Genomic DNA, 18,293 nt, shown 5'->3' with positions numbered 1-18,293 from the left:
GGGTTTCAGATTTCTGGACCATTGTGATCTCTTTTAGGGAAGGTATGACCTGTATAAAAAGGGCGGGTTACACCCAAGCCCGAGAGGGACTGATATCCTTGCAGACAGGTTTGCTGTAGCTGTTGGGAAGGGTTTAAACTAACTTGGCAGGAGTAAGGGAACAAGAGTGATAGGTTTGATGGGGCAGTTGGTATACAGTAGATGCAGTGTGTAGGGAGTCTGTTAGAAAGGACAGGCAGATGACAGGGCAAAATTGTGGCCAGTGAGATGAATTAAAATGTAACAGGGGACCAAGATCAAATACGTGACTGAAGATGTTACATTTAAATACACACAATATATGGAATAAGGTAGATGATCTTGTAGAGGAGTTAGAGATTGGCAGGAATGATGTTGTGGACATCTCTGAGTCATGACTGAAAGAAGATCATAGTTGGGAGCTTAACACCCAAGGATACACATTGTATCAAAAGGACAGGCTGGTAGGCAGATGGAGTGGGGTGGCTCTGTTGGTAAAAAATGAAATCAAATCCTTAGAAGGAGGTGATATATAATCCAAAGATGTAATACTCTTGAGGGTAGAGTTAAGAAAATGCAAGGGTAAAAAGACCCTGATGGGAGTTATACACAGACCTGTGATCAGTGACCTGGATGTGAGCTACAATATACAATAGAATACAGAAGATGCACATAAAAAGAGCAATGTTGCAGTAATCATGCAAGATTTCAAGATCCAAGTAGATTGGGAAAATCCGGTTGGTACTGGATCCCAGCTGAGGGAATTTTTAGAATGCCTTTGAGATGGCTTTTTAGAGCAGCTTGTGGTTGAGCGCACTGGGGGAAACAGCAATTCTGAATTGACCAATATTTGATTAGGAAGCTTAAGGTAAAAGAACACTTAGGAGACAGTGATCATAAAATGATAGAATTCACCCTGCAGTTGAGAAAGAGAAGCTAAAATTGGATGTATCAGTATTACAGTAGAGAAAAGGGAATTACAGAGGCGTGAGAGAGGAGCTGACCAAAGTTGATTGGAAGGGGACACCAGCAGGGATGACAGCAGAACAGCAGTGGCTGGAATTTCTTGGGGAAATACAAAAGGTGCAGGAAAGATGCATCCCAACGATGAAGTGGCATTCTAAAGGGAGGATTAGGCAACCATGGCTGACAAGGGGAGTCAAAGACCGTATAAAAGCAAGAGAGGGCATATAATATAGCAAAAATCTGTGGGAAGGTAGAGGATTGGGAAGCTTTTAAAAATCAACAGAGGCAACTAAACAAAAGCCTTAAAGAGAAGAGGGATGAAAGATGAAGGTAAACTAACCAATAATATAAAAAGGATACAAAAAGTTGTTTTAGATATACTGTTTAAGGAGTGAAAGAGAGACAGAAGTGGATATTGAACCACTGGAAAATGACACTGGAGAGGTAGTAATAGGGGACAAAGAGATAGTGGAGGGACGAGAGCACGAGTGATTGTCCTTGCTATTACTAAGGAGAAGATGCCTGGGAAGCTGAAAAGTCACCAGAATCAGATAGACTCCAGCCCAGGGTTCTGAAGGGGGTAGCTGAAGAGATTCTGGAGGCATTAGTAGCAATGTTCCCTCTAATTTGTAATGACTGGTGTGTGTAAAAAATCTTGTACTATACAATTTCTTGCCCAGTGACGACAACATGTGCGCACTGAGTGGAAGTAAACCTGAAGCTATTTTATGGATAATAAACTACCAAGTCCAGTCCAGTTTGTTGTTCATTGTTTAAAAGAAACAAAATAACTGTCAATAAGAAATTTGATCTCCTCTGGGTTTGACCGTTTTTGCTCTTGTTCATCTAAACTCTCACAAAACGTATCTAGTAGGACTCTCCGAAGGTTAACTTGTAGGCTGAGTTAACGGTTAGGAAGGTTAGTGTTCATTTTGAGAGGACTAGAATACAAAAGCAAGGATGTAACACTGAGCCTTTATGAGGCATTTGTCAGACCAGTCTTGGAGTATTGTGAGTAGTTTTGGGCCCCTTATCTGAGAAAGGATGTGCTGGCATTGGAGAAAGTCCGGTGGAAGTTCACAAGAATGATCCCAGGAATGAAAGGGTTAACATATGAGAAGCATAGTATGACTTTGTGCCTGTACTTGCTGCAGTTTAGAAGAATTGGGGGGGGGGGGGCGATCTCATTAAAACCTATCAAATATTGAAATGTCTGGGTAGATCAGATATGGAGAGGATGTTTATGATTGTGGGGGAAACTAGGACCAAAGGGCACAGCCTCAGAATTGAGGGATGTCCATTTAGAACAGAGATGAGGAAATATTTCTTCAGCCAGAGGGTGGTGAATCTGTGGAATTCTTTGCCACAAATGGGCAAGTTATTGGGTATATTTAAGGTGGAGGTTGATGAGTTCTTGATTAATCAGAGTGTCAAAGATTACAGGATGATAGGAGAGTGGGTTGAGAGGGATAATAGATCACCCATGATGAAATGGCACAACAGACTCAATGGGCTGAATGCTCTAATTTTGTTTGTTGGTCTTATGGTCTTATTGACTTGCTCTACTTTATTTTCCTTGAAGTTTGTGCAACCTCTATAACTGGCGTTATAAGAAACTTGGTAACCTTCCGCACGTCCAGACGCTACCTGAGTTTTGTGCTGCTAATGCTGGGTTAGTGTATGACTTCCAACTTATCAATGTGGAGGACTTCAATGGAATTGGTGAATCAGAACCAAATCCATACTTCTACCAGGTAAATAGTTTGCTTAATAACAATCTAACATTGCTGACTGATTTACCTACCATTAGCATTTTTTCCAAAATCATCTAGATATTTTTGAAGTAATATGCAAGAGCTTAACAAATATATTCTTTGTGTGTGTGTTTAAACCTGTGTGCAATCATGTTTCAAATCCATTGCCTGCTTTTCTGTAATTCAAATTGTTGCTCACATTTAACAGAATCTGGCTGAGGCTGAGTATGCAGTGGCCCTATTCATGTACATGCGCCTGCTGGGATATCCTGCAGAGAGAATTAGTATCTTGACAACTTATAATGGTCAGAAGCATTTGATTCGTGATGTAATCAATCAACGTTGTGGTAGTAATCCTCTTATAGGTCGTCCAAGCAAGGTAAGATTCCTCTTCAAACATTGCTACATGACAGATTTACAGTGAGGCAGTAACATATAATGATTATTTGCAACTAGATTTTAAACATCAATTAGATGGAAATTATCTGATGTAGTGTGTAAAAATTGCATATTCAATTTTCCTTGGTTGTTAATTCCCAATTTCACTCACTCTTGTTGAAGATTTTAGTGTAGTGGCTAATAAAAAGAATATTAGAAAGTATCTCATAACTGTGTTAGTTAATTCCTTGCTAAGAGTTGCACTACAGATGGCCTGTGAAGGCATTGCAATGAAAGGGAGATTTTTTTAACATGCTTATGAAGTATTCATCATATTAATCTCAACAAATTCTTTATGCACCTAAGCACTGGATTGTGAATAAAAAAGCCAGCTCATTTGGGCTGCATTTTCTCAGCAAACGTGTGGAATTTGTTCTGCTGCTGTCATTTGTGATCCAGAATTGGAATGCTGCATGAAGCACTTTAGAGTTTTATTTCTGCAAACACTTATTTTTACTGAGACTTAATTTATAAAGTCTACAACATTAACAAAGTATTTAAACATTTCAAATAGAGAACCTTTAAGGGACTTTGTAAGTTTTTTTTCCTCATTTCTACTCCCCCAAGCCAAGTTGTTATTTCAGAAATGAGGGGTCTATTTTCTTCCTGGCAGGTGACCACAGTGGACAGATTCCAAGGACAACAGAATGATTATATTATCCTCTCACTGGTACGAACTAAAGCTGTTGGACATCTGAGGTATGGTGTGAGGCGTGACATTTTCAAACCCTTGGATGTTGCAATTGATGCCAGCATTACAGAATTTATTCACGTTGATAAAGCAGGTTAAAAGCCCTAAATAAAAGTAATTGGATCACTAGAATCAAATAAATCCTTCAGTGGATTTACTTTGTTCTTCATTTTTTCACAATATAGTTCCACATGAACATTAATTATAGTGTACAGTGTAACTCATGTGCTTTATATCATTCTTCAAGAATTGCCTTTTATATCAAATAAAGTTCCAAATTGAACACCATTCCTGATGATGAGTCAGGGGAAAAAAATCATTTCACTACTACAGAAAAGGCAAATTAAATGATGAAATAACAGTAAAAATGAACAATTGCTGTAAGTTGTATCTTTTGCATTTTTAAGCTGTTGTTGGTGAATGGTAATAAGCGTAAAACAGCAGCAATCTGGAATGGAATAAAAAAAATGTTCCATTTACTTTCAGTTGCTGATCCCTTCTTCATATTTAGCTTTTTTTGTCACTTGACCTGTTTTTATGCTGCTTAAAGTGATTGAAGACTTCTTTACTTCTAACACTTATTCTTCACATAGCAGCTGTAGTTCTACAGGCAATGCTGCTCAAGGTGTCAGTATTTCTGCCAGTGATCTTTTGAAATGAGGGTAGACTGTGTTTAAAATAGATATAGGATTGTAAAACATTCTTTCGTAAGATAAGGAATATTTGTGAGCCATCTTGTTGATTTAGGCATTAAATAGAAATTTAGAGAGGGAATCTCAAGTTAATATAATAAACAGGAATTGGGCAATTTTATGGTCGTATTGTCCTTGTGATATTAGATGCTGGGTGAACCAAAATTCCTCAGATAGATAGTGGTAGAACCAAAGCTCCCTTATCACAGTGCCTGAAATACTCTCCTAACTCTTGAGTTCAGTGCAGTCCATCTCTCAGCTATCATCTCAGATTACATGTGAGGTATGGATTTCTGTATAGACTCAATGCTGTTCTAACTTCTTGTCTACGTCTGATCAACTATTCACCTCCCAGCCATCTTTTGCCTCACTCTTTTTCCTGCTAATGAAATTAACAGGTGCTGTTCAGTATTCTACTAGCTATTCTTCCTATCTCCACTCTCCATGAACTACATTTAGAAAGCCCTGCCATAAATTCACAGACTTCACTGGCAGTTGCACTCCAAGCTCCTGTTGCTCCATTCAGACTCCATATCTCCTGCTAAACTTCAATGTGTAAGTTTGTTCATCAACTTTTCCAGCATTAAGTTATTACTTATTTCCTGCATTGTCAGCAAGTGATGTTTCACTCACAAAAGTCATCCATTGGAACTCACTCTTATATTTCCACTCTATAACATACTGTCAGAAAGTTGTCAATGCCTTTATCTCAAATTTCAGTTGTACCATTAATCCTTTTCCTCCTTTGTCATTGTAGGAGCCGTGCATCTATTCTCTATTGGCATTGTATTCGGTATTATGGTAACTAGTCACATGAGTGGGGGCATGGTAAAAGCGGAGGGAATAAGTTACATATTCATGCTTTGCTTGGGACAGTTTGCAGTCGGGACTGGTGGGTGTCATGTCTTTAGTTGACCACTTAGTTACACTTATTTACATTTAAATATGCTTAAGCTTCTTTGCCTCATTATTGTATTTTGCTAATTGCTGATAAAGGATCAAATACATATCTTTGAGTTTTGGAACAATCATTATTGAGAGCGCATCATGCAAGTATAACAAATGCATGGGGGTGCCAGCAGCAGCAGCAATTGGTTTGATTAGAATTGGCAGCTACATTCTGTCAGAAAAGATTTCAATAGTTATAGCAAATGAACATCAGTATTCGAATGTATCTGTGTAATTAGAAGCACCATAGCTTGGAGCAGCTTGTGGCAAGTAAGGGCCATTTGTTGATTCATCCTGTGTGTTTGGGTTTGGAACACAGTTTGGAATGGTCATCAAAGACTATAAACTGTATAGTGATGTTTGCCTGTGAATTCTATGTTTGGTTCTCTTGAAAAGCTGAAATATGGTGATTGTCCAAGTCTGAATTGAATGCTGTTGTTTTGTGTGGTTCTTGTACTTGGAAAACAACATGAGTCAAGCTGGAAGCAGTGACCTTCAAGTCAGTACCTAAAGGGAAATTCAACCTTCCTTGGTGACAATGTTCTAAAAGGCTATAATAAAATTATTAAGATTAATGATTCAATACCATTAAATAGAAGTTTCCTCGTACCAGAAAAGCACGATGTCTTGGAAGTGCAGTCGTAATTGGATGAATTAGAAAATCTTCATGAAGATGTTGCTCAGCAACATGTTGTTATCAGCAATGCCTATTTCAGTGCAAGATAAGCATATTGAAAGCTATTTAAATATTGATAACCGTATTAATACAGTCACAACCATGGTCGAAACAAACATGCGATGTTGAAGGTCAAATTGCTGGAGAAAATGTAAATATTTATCAAACTTCAGAGCATGCTGTGACTATGTATAAAACTGATGATTTTAAGAATGACGTACACCCTGAAGACAGTGTGTCTAACATACATGCAGCACATTCTATTGCTAGCAGAGCAGAGCATCCTGTGCATCTGATAGTTCTTTGGTGAATATTAAAATGGAGGCCGATTTAGACAAGTTATGAGCAAAGCAACAACAACTGAGGGATAAACGTGCATTGAAAGAACAGGAAGAACAGCCTAGGAGAAATGAGGAGATGATGGTGGAAGAGCTTTGGAGAAACCAGGAGCAGATGGAAGAACAGCTTCGGAGAAAGATGGAGCAGTTTTGGAGAAAGGATCTGTGCCATATTGAGTAGCACAAGGTGCTCTGGAGCAGCTTAAGTTCCAGGAAGAAATTGCAGCCAAGATGGCCAGAGTTAAAGTGTTAAGAGCTTCAAGTGCTCTGAGTGCTAAACATGCTCCAGCAAGACAGTTCTCTGGTGAAGAGTTCCTATGTTGACATGGCACAGAGAAAATCCAACATACTCGATGTTACTGTGGATACATTTGTTCATTCTAAGCCTGCACCAATGAGGCACTCTGAACCTATGCCATATCCAGTAACACATGGAGATTCTGAGGACATTATTTTACAGTTTGGCACTTGTGTTTCAGATTATAAAAAATCTAAATAGTGCACTGGAGGCCATTAGGTTGGAAAAGGAAATAGCAAGCTTAGTGATGCAGCAACAATGCATTGCATGTGTGCCTTAAAAGAGAGATTAATATATTCAATGGCAATCCATCGCAGTATCATTCTTTTAAGAGGGCTTTCAAAAATACCATCAAAGGCAAGACTGATGATTATGGTGACCATCTCTATTTTCTCAAACAGTTCACTGGAGTTTACCCTGCAGTCAAAATTTGCCAGTGAGCTAGCCCAGAGCAAGGATATATAAAGGTCCAAGCTCTTCTACGGGGACATTTTGGTGATGACCACAAAATTGCTGCGGACTACATGAAAAAGGCTCTTTCTTACTCACATATCCATTCTGAAGATGTGAAAGTTCTTAAGGATTGCAGTCTTTTTCCTAGGGACTGTTGTAATGCCGTGGAAGAATTGCAGTACATGTGTGAGCTGGACATGCCTGCTAATATGATTGCCATAAAGAAATTGCCCCATAAACCAAGGGAAAAATGGAGATCGATGGTCTGTAAACTGCAAGAAAGGCACAACCTATAAGTTTACTTTCACTGACGTTTTTGCTTTTATTGAAAGGCAAGTAAAGATTGCTACACACCCAGTGTTTGGGAATGTATATGATCCTGCATCACCAGCAGTAAGCAAATCTGTGAACAAGACTAAATCACAAATTCATTCTCAAGTTAAAGGAATCAGCTTTGCCACTACTAAGAAGCTAGTAAAGCCTGGGACTGAAGTAAGGAGTGCAGATTCCTCTAAAGAATCAAGCACAACAGTGGGTACCGCCCTAGTATTTAATGGCCTTATGGGGGCTGATGATCATGATTGTAAACATTCTATAATTCAGGGGAAGTCTAAGAGTAACAATACAGTGGTTGCTTATGCTTTCTTAAATCAAGGAAGTATAGCAGTGCTCTGCACAGTGAGCCTCATGAACAAGCTTAACCTGACAGGAAAATGAACACACTTTCTTTTACATACCATGTGTCAAGAGAAGGTTGTGAGTAGCTACATTGTTTTAGAAGTCACTGACATAGATAGTGAAAACTATTGTGAAATGCCTGCTATCTATACGCAGGAATGTATGCTTGTCTACAGAGGAAACATACCTTGTCAGAAAGATCTTCAGGAATTGTCTCACCTGAAGCATATTTATTTGACAGAAATTGATTCAGATATTGAGCTGCTAATAGGAGTGAATACGCCTAAAGCATTGGAGCCGTTGCAAGTGATTCATGGTGTTAATGATGGACCCTATGCAATCAGAACAAGGCTGGGTTGTACTGTTAATGGACCATTGAAAGGAGTCTATGGTGGTGGAAGAGACTACACTCGGCCGGAGCGGACAGTTAACAGGATTTCAGTTTTGAACTTGGAACGAGCTTTGGCAGCAGCAATTCAAGACAGATTTTCCTGAACGCAGTCAGGAGAAACAAGCTGGTTTGTTAGGCGAAGATAACAATCAAGGATATACTGCATACCAGAAAAGAGGACAGTTTTGTGAATGTTGAGATTTCATGTCTCCCACATCTTGGTAGCATGTAGTTATTATTATAGTATAATAACTGGGGAGCTGGAGTGTAGGAGCCATGCATCTGTTCTCTATCTGCATTGTATTCTGTATTGCACATTTATTATGGTAACTAGTCACATGAGAGGGTGCATGGTAAAAGCAAAGGGAATAAGTTATGTATTCGTGCTTTGAGGCATTTTGCAGCTGGGGACTGACAGACGTCATGTCTTTAGTTACGCATACTTGTGCTTATGTACACTTAAGTTTCATCACTTCAAGAATGTATGTTTGCTAATTACTCATAAAGGATCAAATATATATCTTTTGGAACAATTGTTATTGGAGCTGGAGAGCGCATCATACAAGTATAACAAATCCGTGGTGGTCACCAGCAACAGCAGTTGGTTTGTTTAGAATTGTCCACTACAGTCATATTTGGTGTTTCTGCTTTTTCCATTTTTCAGAAAAAAAAATCCATAATTTCTCTCAACAGGAAGAAACTTCAAAATATAAATCATGGTGATTTTCATATATATTGTCTTAGTTGTGTAAACCTATCCTCAAGCTTTGTAGTTTTGCTAATGGAATCTGCAGTGTTCTCAATGAGAGAGACTTGTTTGAGGATACAATCTAACATCAAGAATTTGTGTTTTAGAGGAAATCCTGATACTTGGTAACCTGCCTCAGTGACTATTGCACAATGGCACTTACATCAACAGTAATGAAGTGTTTTGAGAGGCTGGTGTTGAAGCATATCAGCTCCTGTTTGAGTGTCAACTTGGATCTGTTCCAATTCGCCTACCGAAGCAACAGGTCTACAGTGGATGCTATCTCATTTGCCCTTCACACAACCCTAGAACAACTGGACAGCAAAGATGCATATATCAGGATGCTCTTTATCGATTACAGCTCAGCATTTATTACCATCATCCCCTCAAAACCAATTAGTAAGCTCCCCGACCTGGGCCTCAATACCCTCCTGTGCAATTGGATCCTGGATTTCCTCACTTTAAGACCCCAGTCAATTCAGATTGGCAGAAACATCTCCTCCGCAATTTCCATCAGCACAGCAGCACCACAGGGCTGTGTGCTCAGCCCCCGCTCTACTCACTTTACACCTATGACTGTGTGACTAAATACAGTTCCAACACCATATACAAGTTTGCTAATGACACCACTGTTGTGGGCCGTATCAAAGGTGGTGATGAATCAGCATACTGGAGGGAGATTGAAAATTTGGATGAGTGGTGTAATAACAACCTCTCACTCAATGTCAGTAAGACCAAGGAACTGATTGTAGACTTCAGGAGAGGGAAACCAGAGGTCCATAAGCCTGTACTCATCGGCGGATCAGAGGGGGAGACAGTCAGTAACTTTAAATTCCTGGGTGTCACTATCTCAGAGGACCTGCAACAAAAGCATAGCAGCTCAATTTCTTCAGGAGTCTGCAGAGATCCAGCATGTCATCAAAAACCTTGGCAAACTTCTATAGATGTGTGGTGGAAAGTGTGCTGGCTGGCTGCATTACGGCCTGGTGTGGGAACACCAATGACTTTGAGCAGAAAATCTTACAAAAGACAGTATATTTGGCCCAGTACATCATGGGTAAAGCCCTCCCAACCATTGAGCACATCTACATGAAATGTTGCCGTAGAAAAGTAGTATCCATCATCAAAGATCCTCACCACCCAGGCCACGTTCTTTTCCCGCTTCTGTCATCAGGTAAAAAGTACAAGTGCTTCAGGACTCGGACCACCAGGTTCAACAACAGTTACTACCCCACAACCATCAGGCTCTTAATCAAAAGGGGATAAGTACACTCATCCTATTTCTATTTCTATTTCTGGTGTTCCCATAACCGCTGGTCTCACTTTATGGACTCTTTATCTTGTTATTTCATACTCGTTACTTATTGCTACTTATTTATATTTACATTTGCAAAGTTTGTTGTTCATTGATCCTGCTTACAGTTACTGTTCCATAGATTTGCTAAGTTGTCCACAGGAAAAAGAATCTCAGGGTTTTGTCATCTTGTTCAGTTAATTAAATAGTAAATCATGATTGATACCCAAATATAAATCTTTTTAAAACATATTTAGTCTACCCCATTACCACAGAAACACTGACAACTCTGGTGCATTCAGCATTGCCTGTAGAGCTACAGCTGACTCAATAATACTTATCAATGATATTCAGTTGGAATAATAAATGGAACTGTATGCTGTGTTGTCATCAATTGTCAGCTTAAAATGTTCACCTATTAATGGAAAAAATGGGAGTTGAACCTTATTGAAGTGACATAATTATTACATGGAAATGCTCTTTGTTTAAGACAAGATCTTTTTTAGCTGCAGCAGAAAAGCCTTGTTACAATAATCAGTATTTTAACAGTTACCATTTTTTTAATTTAGAGATGTTCGTCGGTTAGTTGTTGCCATGTCAAGAGCCAGGCTTGGACTGTACATCTTTGCAAGGGTATCGCTCTTCCAGAACTGCTTTGAGCTTACACCAGCCTTCAATCAACTGACCGCTCGGCCACTCCAGCTCCACATTGTCCCATCAGAGTACTTCCCCACAGACAGAAGGGTATCTTTTCTCTTTAGTGTTTTGGCTTATAATAGTAATTTAATATTGGTTTTGAAATGTTTTAGTAGTACTGATACAATGGTTGCTAATATTTTTTTTTGCTTAGAACGGCCATGTTCCAACCCACTTGATGCGAGTTATCAAGAACATGCCAGAGATGGCAAACTTTGTTTACGATATGTACATGCACATCATTCGGAGTATGCACCAATCCAGACAGGTAAGCAACTGCTTTAAAAGCTGTCTTAGCACCAAATCTGCCCACTTCTTTTCTTTTGTGTGTTCGTCTTTCTCAAACAGACATGCAGATCTTCAAAGTTGACTTTGAAGTCTTGTGGAATTTTGGTGTGTATTATGTTTGATCATTTTTATTGAATTCCATCTGATCTGGATATGTGTCTGCTATATTCTTGAAATGTAGAAATGATTATTAAGACAGAGGGAAGCACTTCACAGGCTTTTTAAACCTAGAAGTAATTAATACCTATAAAAATGATTGTTGATTTGTATGTGTGCTTTATGTAAGAATAGTTGTCACAATACATCTTGTTGAATAGAGACCATTGTTAAATTGTGTTTGTTAACAGTCTATGGAGCACCTTGATTTACTCTAGCATGTTGAAGTTGAGCATTAAAAAGTCATTAAGTCACCTGATTCAAAGCTGCTTTGATACATTGAAATTGGAAGTACCGGTAGATGATGGGATATATTACTGGTGAGAGCAGAAGGTTTAACTAACATTTGTCAAATGTTTGTTTACTGAAATATTCATCCTATGAAATTGAAATTAAATTAAGTGAAATTGTGTTTGCACTTGGCAAAATGTAAATTTTCTACTTTATACTAATTATTTCTCTATTTAATGAAAGTGATGCTTCGGCAAGAACCTACAGTAAAATCTGCATATATTTAAGAGATTCAGCCAACTCTTTTGGTCTTGCATTTGACCTGACATGTGGCAGATTCTCAAGCTTTTCTCATTTTTGCAGTAAATATAAAAATTAAGTTGGGAAGCTGTGTTAGACAGTGCTTATCTTTTTGTATGTTGAGTTTAATATTTTATTGTCGTAAAAGCAAAATAATGCAGATGCTGGAAATCTGAAATAAAACACAGTTTGAAATCTTCAGCAACTGTGGTGAAGAAAGATTGCAGTATAACCACCAAAAATTGTTGTAATAATACAAACATTCATTCAATATAATTCCTTTTTCCATCTGCAGCAGGTACTTCTGCCACCAGTCCCTAAGTCAACAAAAGAACCTGATCCAGTTCCAGTCATTGAGAATGCTAAAGAAGTTGAAGAATCTGTTCCTGAAAATAAGGTTGAAGAGACTCCAGTGGAGGAACATAGACAAATGCCTGAGCATCCTGGCAGGGACAGTGATAGTGAGGGCAGTGAAGATGAAGAAGAAAAAGAAAGCTGATGATTTTATTCAGAATATTTGGACTGCTATCCTGAAGAATCCAGTGCACATGCATTGAACATCAGTTACCATTCACAAGCATACTGTTGTAAACAGTTTTATATGAAGTCATGTGGGATTTAACAATATACTTGGTATTCCTGATTGGATGTTAATAAACTTTTGTAAAAAAACTTGTTTTGCTCCACTTGCATCTATTATTCGACCTTAAGTAATTAATTTTATAGAACTCCATGCAAAATTTCAGAATTAACATAGTGATAAATATATATATGAAAATGACGTGAATGAAATCTAGAATGGGTTCAAAGCAAGACTGAAGAGATGTCTGTTTGCACATTTCTATATATTAATCAATTTAATAACTTGCCCTTACTGTTTATTGCTTACTGACTTACAGTTCATTCCCACATTTTAAACTTCATACATTTTAAGAAAGCAGGTAAACTCAGTACATTTAAATGACTGTCCTGAAGGAAGTCTCCCACTCCTTTGGGAAGTAGTTATACTGCATTTTTCAAGTCCTTTCCATGAAATGTTGACACTTGAGTATAAACTTGGCATTACTACATTCCAACTCAAATAATTCTTGAATGAAGACAAACAGAACCTTGTTTTGTTTAGTGACCAGCCAGATCTAACATTGAATGAATAAATTGGTCTAACCTGTGCTCATAAAACTAAGGAGAGCAAACAATGATATTAATCAACTCAAAGGCATTTAAACTGGACGTGAGGTTATTCATGGCACACATGATAGCTGCAACATGATAACTGATCAGAGACGGTCAGAATTTTAATGTGCAAATGTCAGAGCCTTGCAGGACTGATGCATACAAATACTTCTCTTGAAGGCACAAGTGGTGGAGTTGAAGAATAAATAGAATATAACCATATAACAATTACAGCACAGAAACAGGCCATCTCGGCCCTTCTAGTCCGTGCTGAACACTTATTCTCACCTAGTCCCACCGACCTGCACTCAGCCCATAACCCTGCATTCCTTTCCTGTCCATATACCTATCCAATTTTTTTTAAATGACAATATCGAACCTGCCTCTACCACTTCTACTGGAAGCTCGTTCCACACAGCTACCACTCTCTGAGTAAAGAAGTTCCCCCTCGTGTTACCCCTAAAGTTTTGCCCCTTAACTCTCAACTGATGTCCTCTTGTTTGAATCTCCCCTACTCTCAATGGAAAAAGCCTATCTATGTCAACTCTATCTATCCCCCTTATAATTTTAAATAGCTCTATCAAGTCCCCCCTCAACATTCTATGCTCCAAAGAATAAAGACCTAACTTGTTCAAACTTTCTCTGTAACTTAGGTGCAGAAATCCAGGTAACATTCTCATAAATCTCCTCTGTATAAGTGGAAAGCAATAAAAGAACTTCATTAGATATCATATCTCGAGACTGTGTGAGGGGTTCAAAGAATGGATTTGAATATGGGTAGATGAGTTGGTGCAGCAGTCAAAGCAAATGCCAAGTTGCATTAGTAATGAAGGGACCCAGTGCACTGTCATTGTGACTGCATTCCAACAGGGGTGAGGCACCAACTTCCTGCAGTTTTGCATCATTTATACAAAGAAATCTGCCCCTTGAATCTTGGGGCCAGTTTTGACCAGGAGATGGGTTCAGCTAATCCACTCATTTTGAATGGCATGGAAAGGTTACAGTTAATTTATTTGCCGACAGGGCATCAACCATCTTGACTTCACCACACCCTGTTCCAATTCCAACCTCACTCCTTCCAAACACTCTGCTCTCCGCTCCCTCCGCACCAATCCCAACCTCACTATAAAACCTGCTGATAAGGGGGGAGCTGTTGTTGTCTGGCATACTGACCTCTACCTGGCCGAGGCACAGCGACAACTCTCTGATACCTCCTCTTATTTACCCCTTGATCATGACCCCACTAAGGAGCACCAGGCCATTGTCTCCCATACCATCACCAACCTTATTAGCTCTGGGGATCTCCCATCCACTGCCACCAACCTCATAGTTCCCACACCCCGCACTTCCCGTTTCTACCTCCTACCCAAGATCCACAAACCTGCCTGTCCAGGTAGACCTATTGTCTCAGCTTGCTCCTGCCCCACTGAACTCATTTCTGCATACCTTGACACTGTCTTATCCCCCCTTGTTCAATCTCTTCCCACCTATGTTCATCACACTTCTCATGCTTTGAATTTTTTCAATGATTTTAAGTTCCCTGGCTCCCTCCGTCTTATTTTCACCATAGATGTCCAGTCCCTATATACCTCCATCCCCCACCGAGATGGTCTCGAAGCTCTTCGGGTTTTTTTGGATTCCAGACCTAACCAGTTCCCCTCTACCACCACTCTCCTCCGTCTAGCGGAATTAGTTCTTACTCTCAATAATTTCTCCTTTGGCTCCTCCCACTTCCTCCAAACCAAGGGTGTAGCCATGGGTCCCAGTTATGCCTGCTTTTTTGTTGGCTTTGTGGAACAGTCCATGTTCCAAGGCAATACCGGTATCCATCCCCCTCTTTTCCTTCGCTACATCGACGACTGCATTGGCGCTGCCTCTTGCACGCGTGCTGAGCTCGTCAACTTCATTAACTTTGCCTCCAACTTTCACCCTGCCCTCAAGTTTACCTGGTCCATTTCCGACACCTCCCTCCCCTTTCTTGATCTTTCTGTCTCCATCTCTGGAGACGGCCTATCTACTGATATCTACTATAAGCCTACAGACTCTCACAGCTACCTGGACTATTCCTCTTCCCACCCTGTCTCTTGCAAAAAGGCTATCCCCTTCTCACAATTCCTATGTCTCCGCCGCATCTGCTCTCAGGATGAGGCTTTTCATTCCAGGACGAAGGAGAGGTCTTCCTTTTTTAAAGAACGGGGCTTCCCCTCGTCCACCAATAACTCTGCTCTCAAACACATCTCTCCCATTTCCCGCACATCTGCCTTCACCCCATCCACCCACCACCCCACTTGGGATAGGGTTCCCCTTGTCCTTACCTACCACCCCACCAGCCTCCAGGTCCAACATAAAATTCTCCGTAACTTCCGCCACCTCCAACGGGATCCCACTACCAAACACATTTTTCCCTCCCCCCCCCCTTTCTGCTTTTCACAGGAATCACTCCCTACGCGACTCCCTTGTCCACTCGTCCCCCCCATCCCTTCCCACCGATCTCCCTCCTGGCACTTATCCTTGTAAACGGAACAAGTGCTACACCTGCCCTTACACTTCCTCTATCACCACCATTCAGGGCCCCAGACAGTCCTTCCAGGTGAGGCGACACTTCACCTGTGAGTCGGCTGGTGTGTGATATACTGCGTCCAGTGCTCCCGGTGTGGCCTTTTATATATTGGTGAGACCCGACGCAGACTGGGAGACCGTTTCGCTGAACACCTACACTTGGTCCACCAGAAAAAGCAGGATTTCCCAGTGACCACACATTTTAATTCCACGTCCCATTCCCATTCTGATATGTCTATCCATGGCCTCCTCTATTGTCAAAATGAATCCAAACTCAGGTTGGAGGAACAACACCTTATATACCAGCTGGGTAGCCTCCAACCTGATGGCATGAACATTGACTTCTCTAACTTCCGTTAATGCCCCTCCTCCACTTCTTACCCTTTCCCTGACATATTTAGTTATTTGCCTGTTCTCCATCTCCCTCTGGTGCTCCCCCCCCCCACCTTTCTTTCTCCTGAGGCCTCCCGTCCCATGATCCTTTCCCTTCTCCAGCTCTGTATCACTTTTGCCAATCACCTTTCCAGCTCTTAGCTTCATCCCACCCCCTCCGATCTTCTCCTATCATTTCGCATTCCCCCCTCCCCCCACTACTTTCAAATCTCTTACTATCTTTCCTTTCGGTTAGTCCTGACGAAGGGTCTTGGCCCGAAATGTCGACAGTGCTTCTCCCTATAGATGCTGCCTGGCCTGCTGTGTTCTACCAGCATTTTGTGTGTGTTGTTGTTTGAATTTTCCAGCATCTGCAGATTTCCTCGTGTTTGCAGTTAATTTATTTTTTGTTTAATTCAATAATTTTACTGCATTTTAGGTAATCATTTAAATTTTAATATAATATGTTTAATTGAATGTCAGAAACATTCCATTTATTGTCAAGATGCAAAGTTAACAATTAAAACAAGTATTACAGGTGCTGGAAATGCACAGCAGTGCAGACAGCACAGCACCTGTGAAGAAAGAAGCAGAGTTACCTTTTCTGGTTGATGACATTCCATTAGAACTGGGAAAAGTTAGAAATAAACAAGTTTTAAGAAGCAGAGAATGTGAAGAGAGAATAGTAGAGAAGTCTGTTATGGTGCGGAGACTGGGAGAGGTTAAATAACAACCAAGACAAGTCAATGGTGAGGCCGCATTTGGAGTTTTGTGTAGAGATATAAGAAAGATGTGATTAAGCTAGAAACAGCCCAATAAGGATTTAACTGTATGGGGCTTTCTCTTGGAGGCCTGAGTTACAAGGAGAGGTTGTACTAGTACTTTATTCCCCTGAGCATACAAAACTGGGGGTCGTAGACAGGGTGAAAGCACATAGTCTTTTTCCCAGAATGAAGGTATTAAAACAAGAGGTTATGGGTTTAAGATCAGAGGTGAAATGCTTAAAAGGGACGTCAGGAGCAGCTTCTTTGTAGAAAGGGGGTTGATATTTAAAATAAGTTGCCAGAAATAGTGATTGAGGCAGGCACACTGGTAACATATAGAAGCCATCTTTTATTAAGTATATGGATCAGATGGGTTTAGAGGGTATGGATAAAACACAGACAGATGAGACTAACTCGAGTTGGGCTGACGAGCCTGTTTCCATGCTGAGTGGAAGTGAGTAGTAATACAGGACATAGAGAAGCACAAGATTTGCCTAATTGAACTGTAAATGGCAGAAGCAGAATCAACCTGATATTATAGACAAAAAAATAGTGCCAATGTGTTAATCAAGGCTTCTGCAATGCAGAGTGTTCCCTCAATTTAAAGTCCTTATTGTGCACAGTGAATGGTGTAGACTTAAGGGAAGCTTAAAAAGTACCCATTACTGTGCTCATTTCATGTTTTTAAGAGGCAGGAAGCAGAGCAGCAGCAGGAGCCTTTCTGATAGGCAAACAGATGGTTTTGGAAAAGAACTTCTCATAAGTTAATTGTGTGACATCAATAAAGACAAATAGTTTCTAGCAGAGCAACCATTGTAAGAGTGGGCCAGTGTTTGACTGGTAAATAAGAAGGCTTTGTATTTCATACATAAGCAAACAGAAGCACAGATAAAGTTCTTTTACTCTAGGTGTATTCAGAATGGCAGTTAAGGGAGTGGTATGCTCTTCCTGCAGGATGTGGGAGATCAGGACTGCACCTGTGGGATGTGTCCACTTCTGTTTTCACCATGGAGAAAGACATGAAGACTTTGGAATTAGAAAAATTAAATGGGTAATTCTTGGTGATAGTTTGCATCAAGAAGGTGCTTGATACTGGTGAGGCCACATTTGGAATATTGTGTTCAGTATTGGTCACCATATTATAGGAAAGTTAAACTGGAAAGAGGGCAGAAATGATAGACAAGGTCTTTAGGGACTGAGAGGTGGTAATATAGAGGTGTGTAAAATCATGAGGAGCATTGATAGAGTTGGAGAATCAAGATCAAGCGGGTGTAGTTTTAGGATGAGAGGGGAAAGATTTAATTGGGACTTAAGGGGCATTTTTTTACACTAAGCATAGTATCTATATGGAATCAACTGCCAGAGGTGGTG

The 18,293-nt window shown here is 40.1% G+C and overlaps 1 protein-coding gene and 1 long non-coding RNA gene across 3 annotated transcripts in view; one reads left to right on the top strand and one right to left on the bottom strand.

The window, feature by feature from the left end:
- The window catches only part of aqr (aquarius intron-binding spliceosomal factor), a 76,761-nt gene extending 64,035 nt beyond the window's left edge, over window positions 1-12,726 (top strand). For both annotated transcript variants that reach the window (XM_073040095.1, XM_073040094.1), the window contains exons 31-36: window positions 2,567-2,738; window positions 2,947-3,117; window positions 3,790-3,875; window positions 10,953-11,127; window positions 11,234-11,347; window positions 12,350-12,726. In XM_073040095.1, coding sequence (XP_072896196.1) covers window positions 2,567-2,738; window positions 2,947-3,117; window positions 3,790-3,875; window positions 10,953-11,127; window positions 11,234-11,347; window positions 12,350-12,553 — 922 coding nt within the window. In that variant the 3' untranslated portion in view covers window positions 12,554-12,726. The remainder of the gene's footprint in view (window positions 1-2,566; window positions 2,739-2,946; window positions 3,118-3,789; window positions 3,876-10,952; window positions 11,128-11,233; window positions 11,348-12,349) is intronic.
- LOC140725095 (uncharacterized) overlaps window positions 1-18,293 on the bottom strand; it is a 128,743-nt gene that overhangs the window by 39,292 nt on the left and 71,158 nt on the right. The window lies entirely within an intron of this gene.

The sequence above is a fragment of the Hemitrygon akajei genome, chromosome 3 (assembly GCF_048418815.1).
Source record: "Hemitrygon akajei chromosome 3, sHemAka1.3, whole genome shotgun sequence".
Taxonomy (NCBI): Eukaryota; Metazoa; Chordata; class Chondrichthyes; order Myliobatiformes; family Dasyatidae; genus Hemitrygon; species Hemitrygon akajei.
The sequence above is the reverse complement of the archived record's forward strand: the minus strand, read 5'-3'. Positions and strand labels throughout refer to the sequence as shown.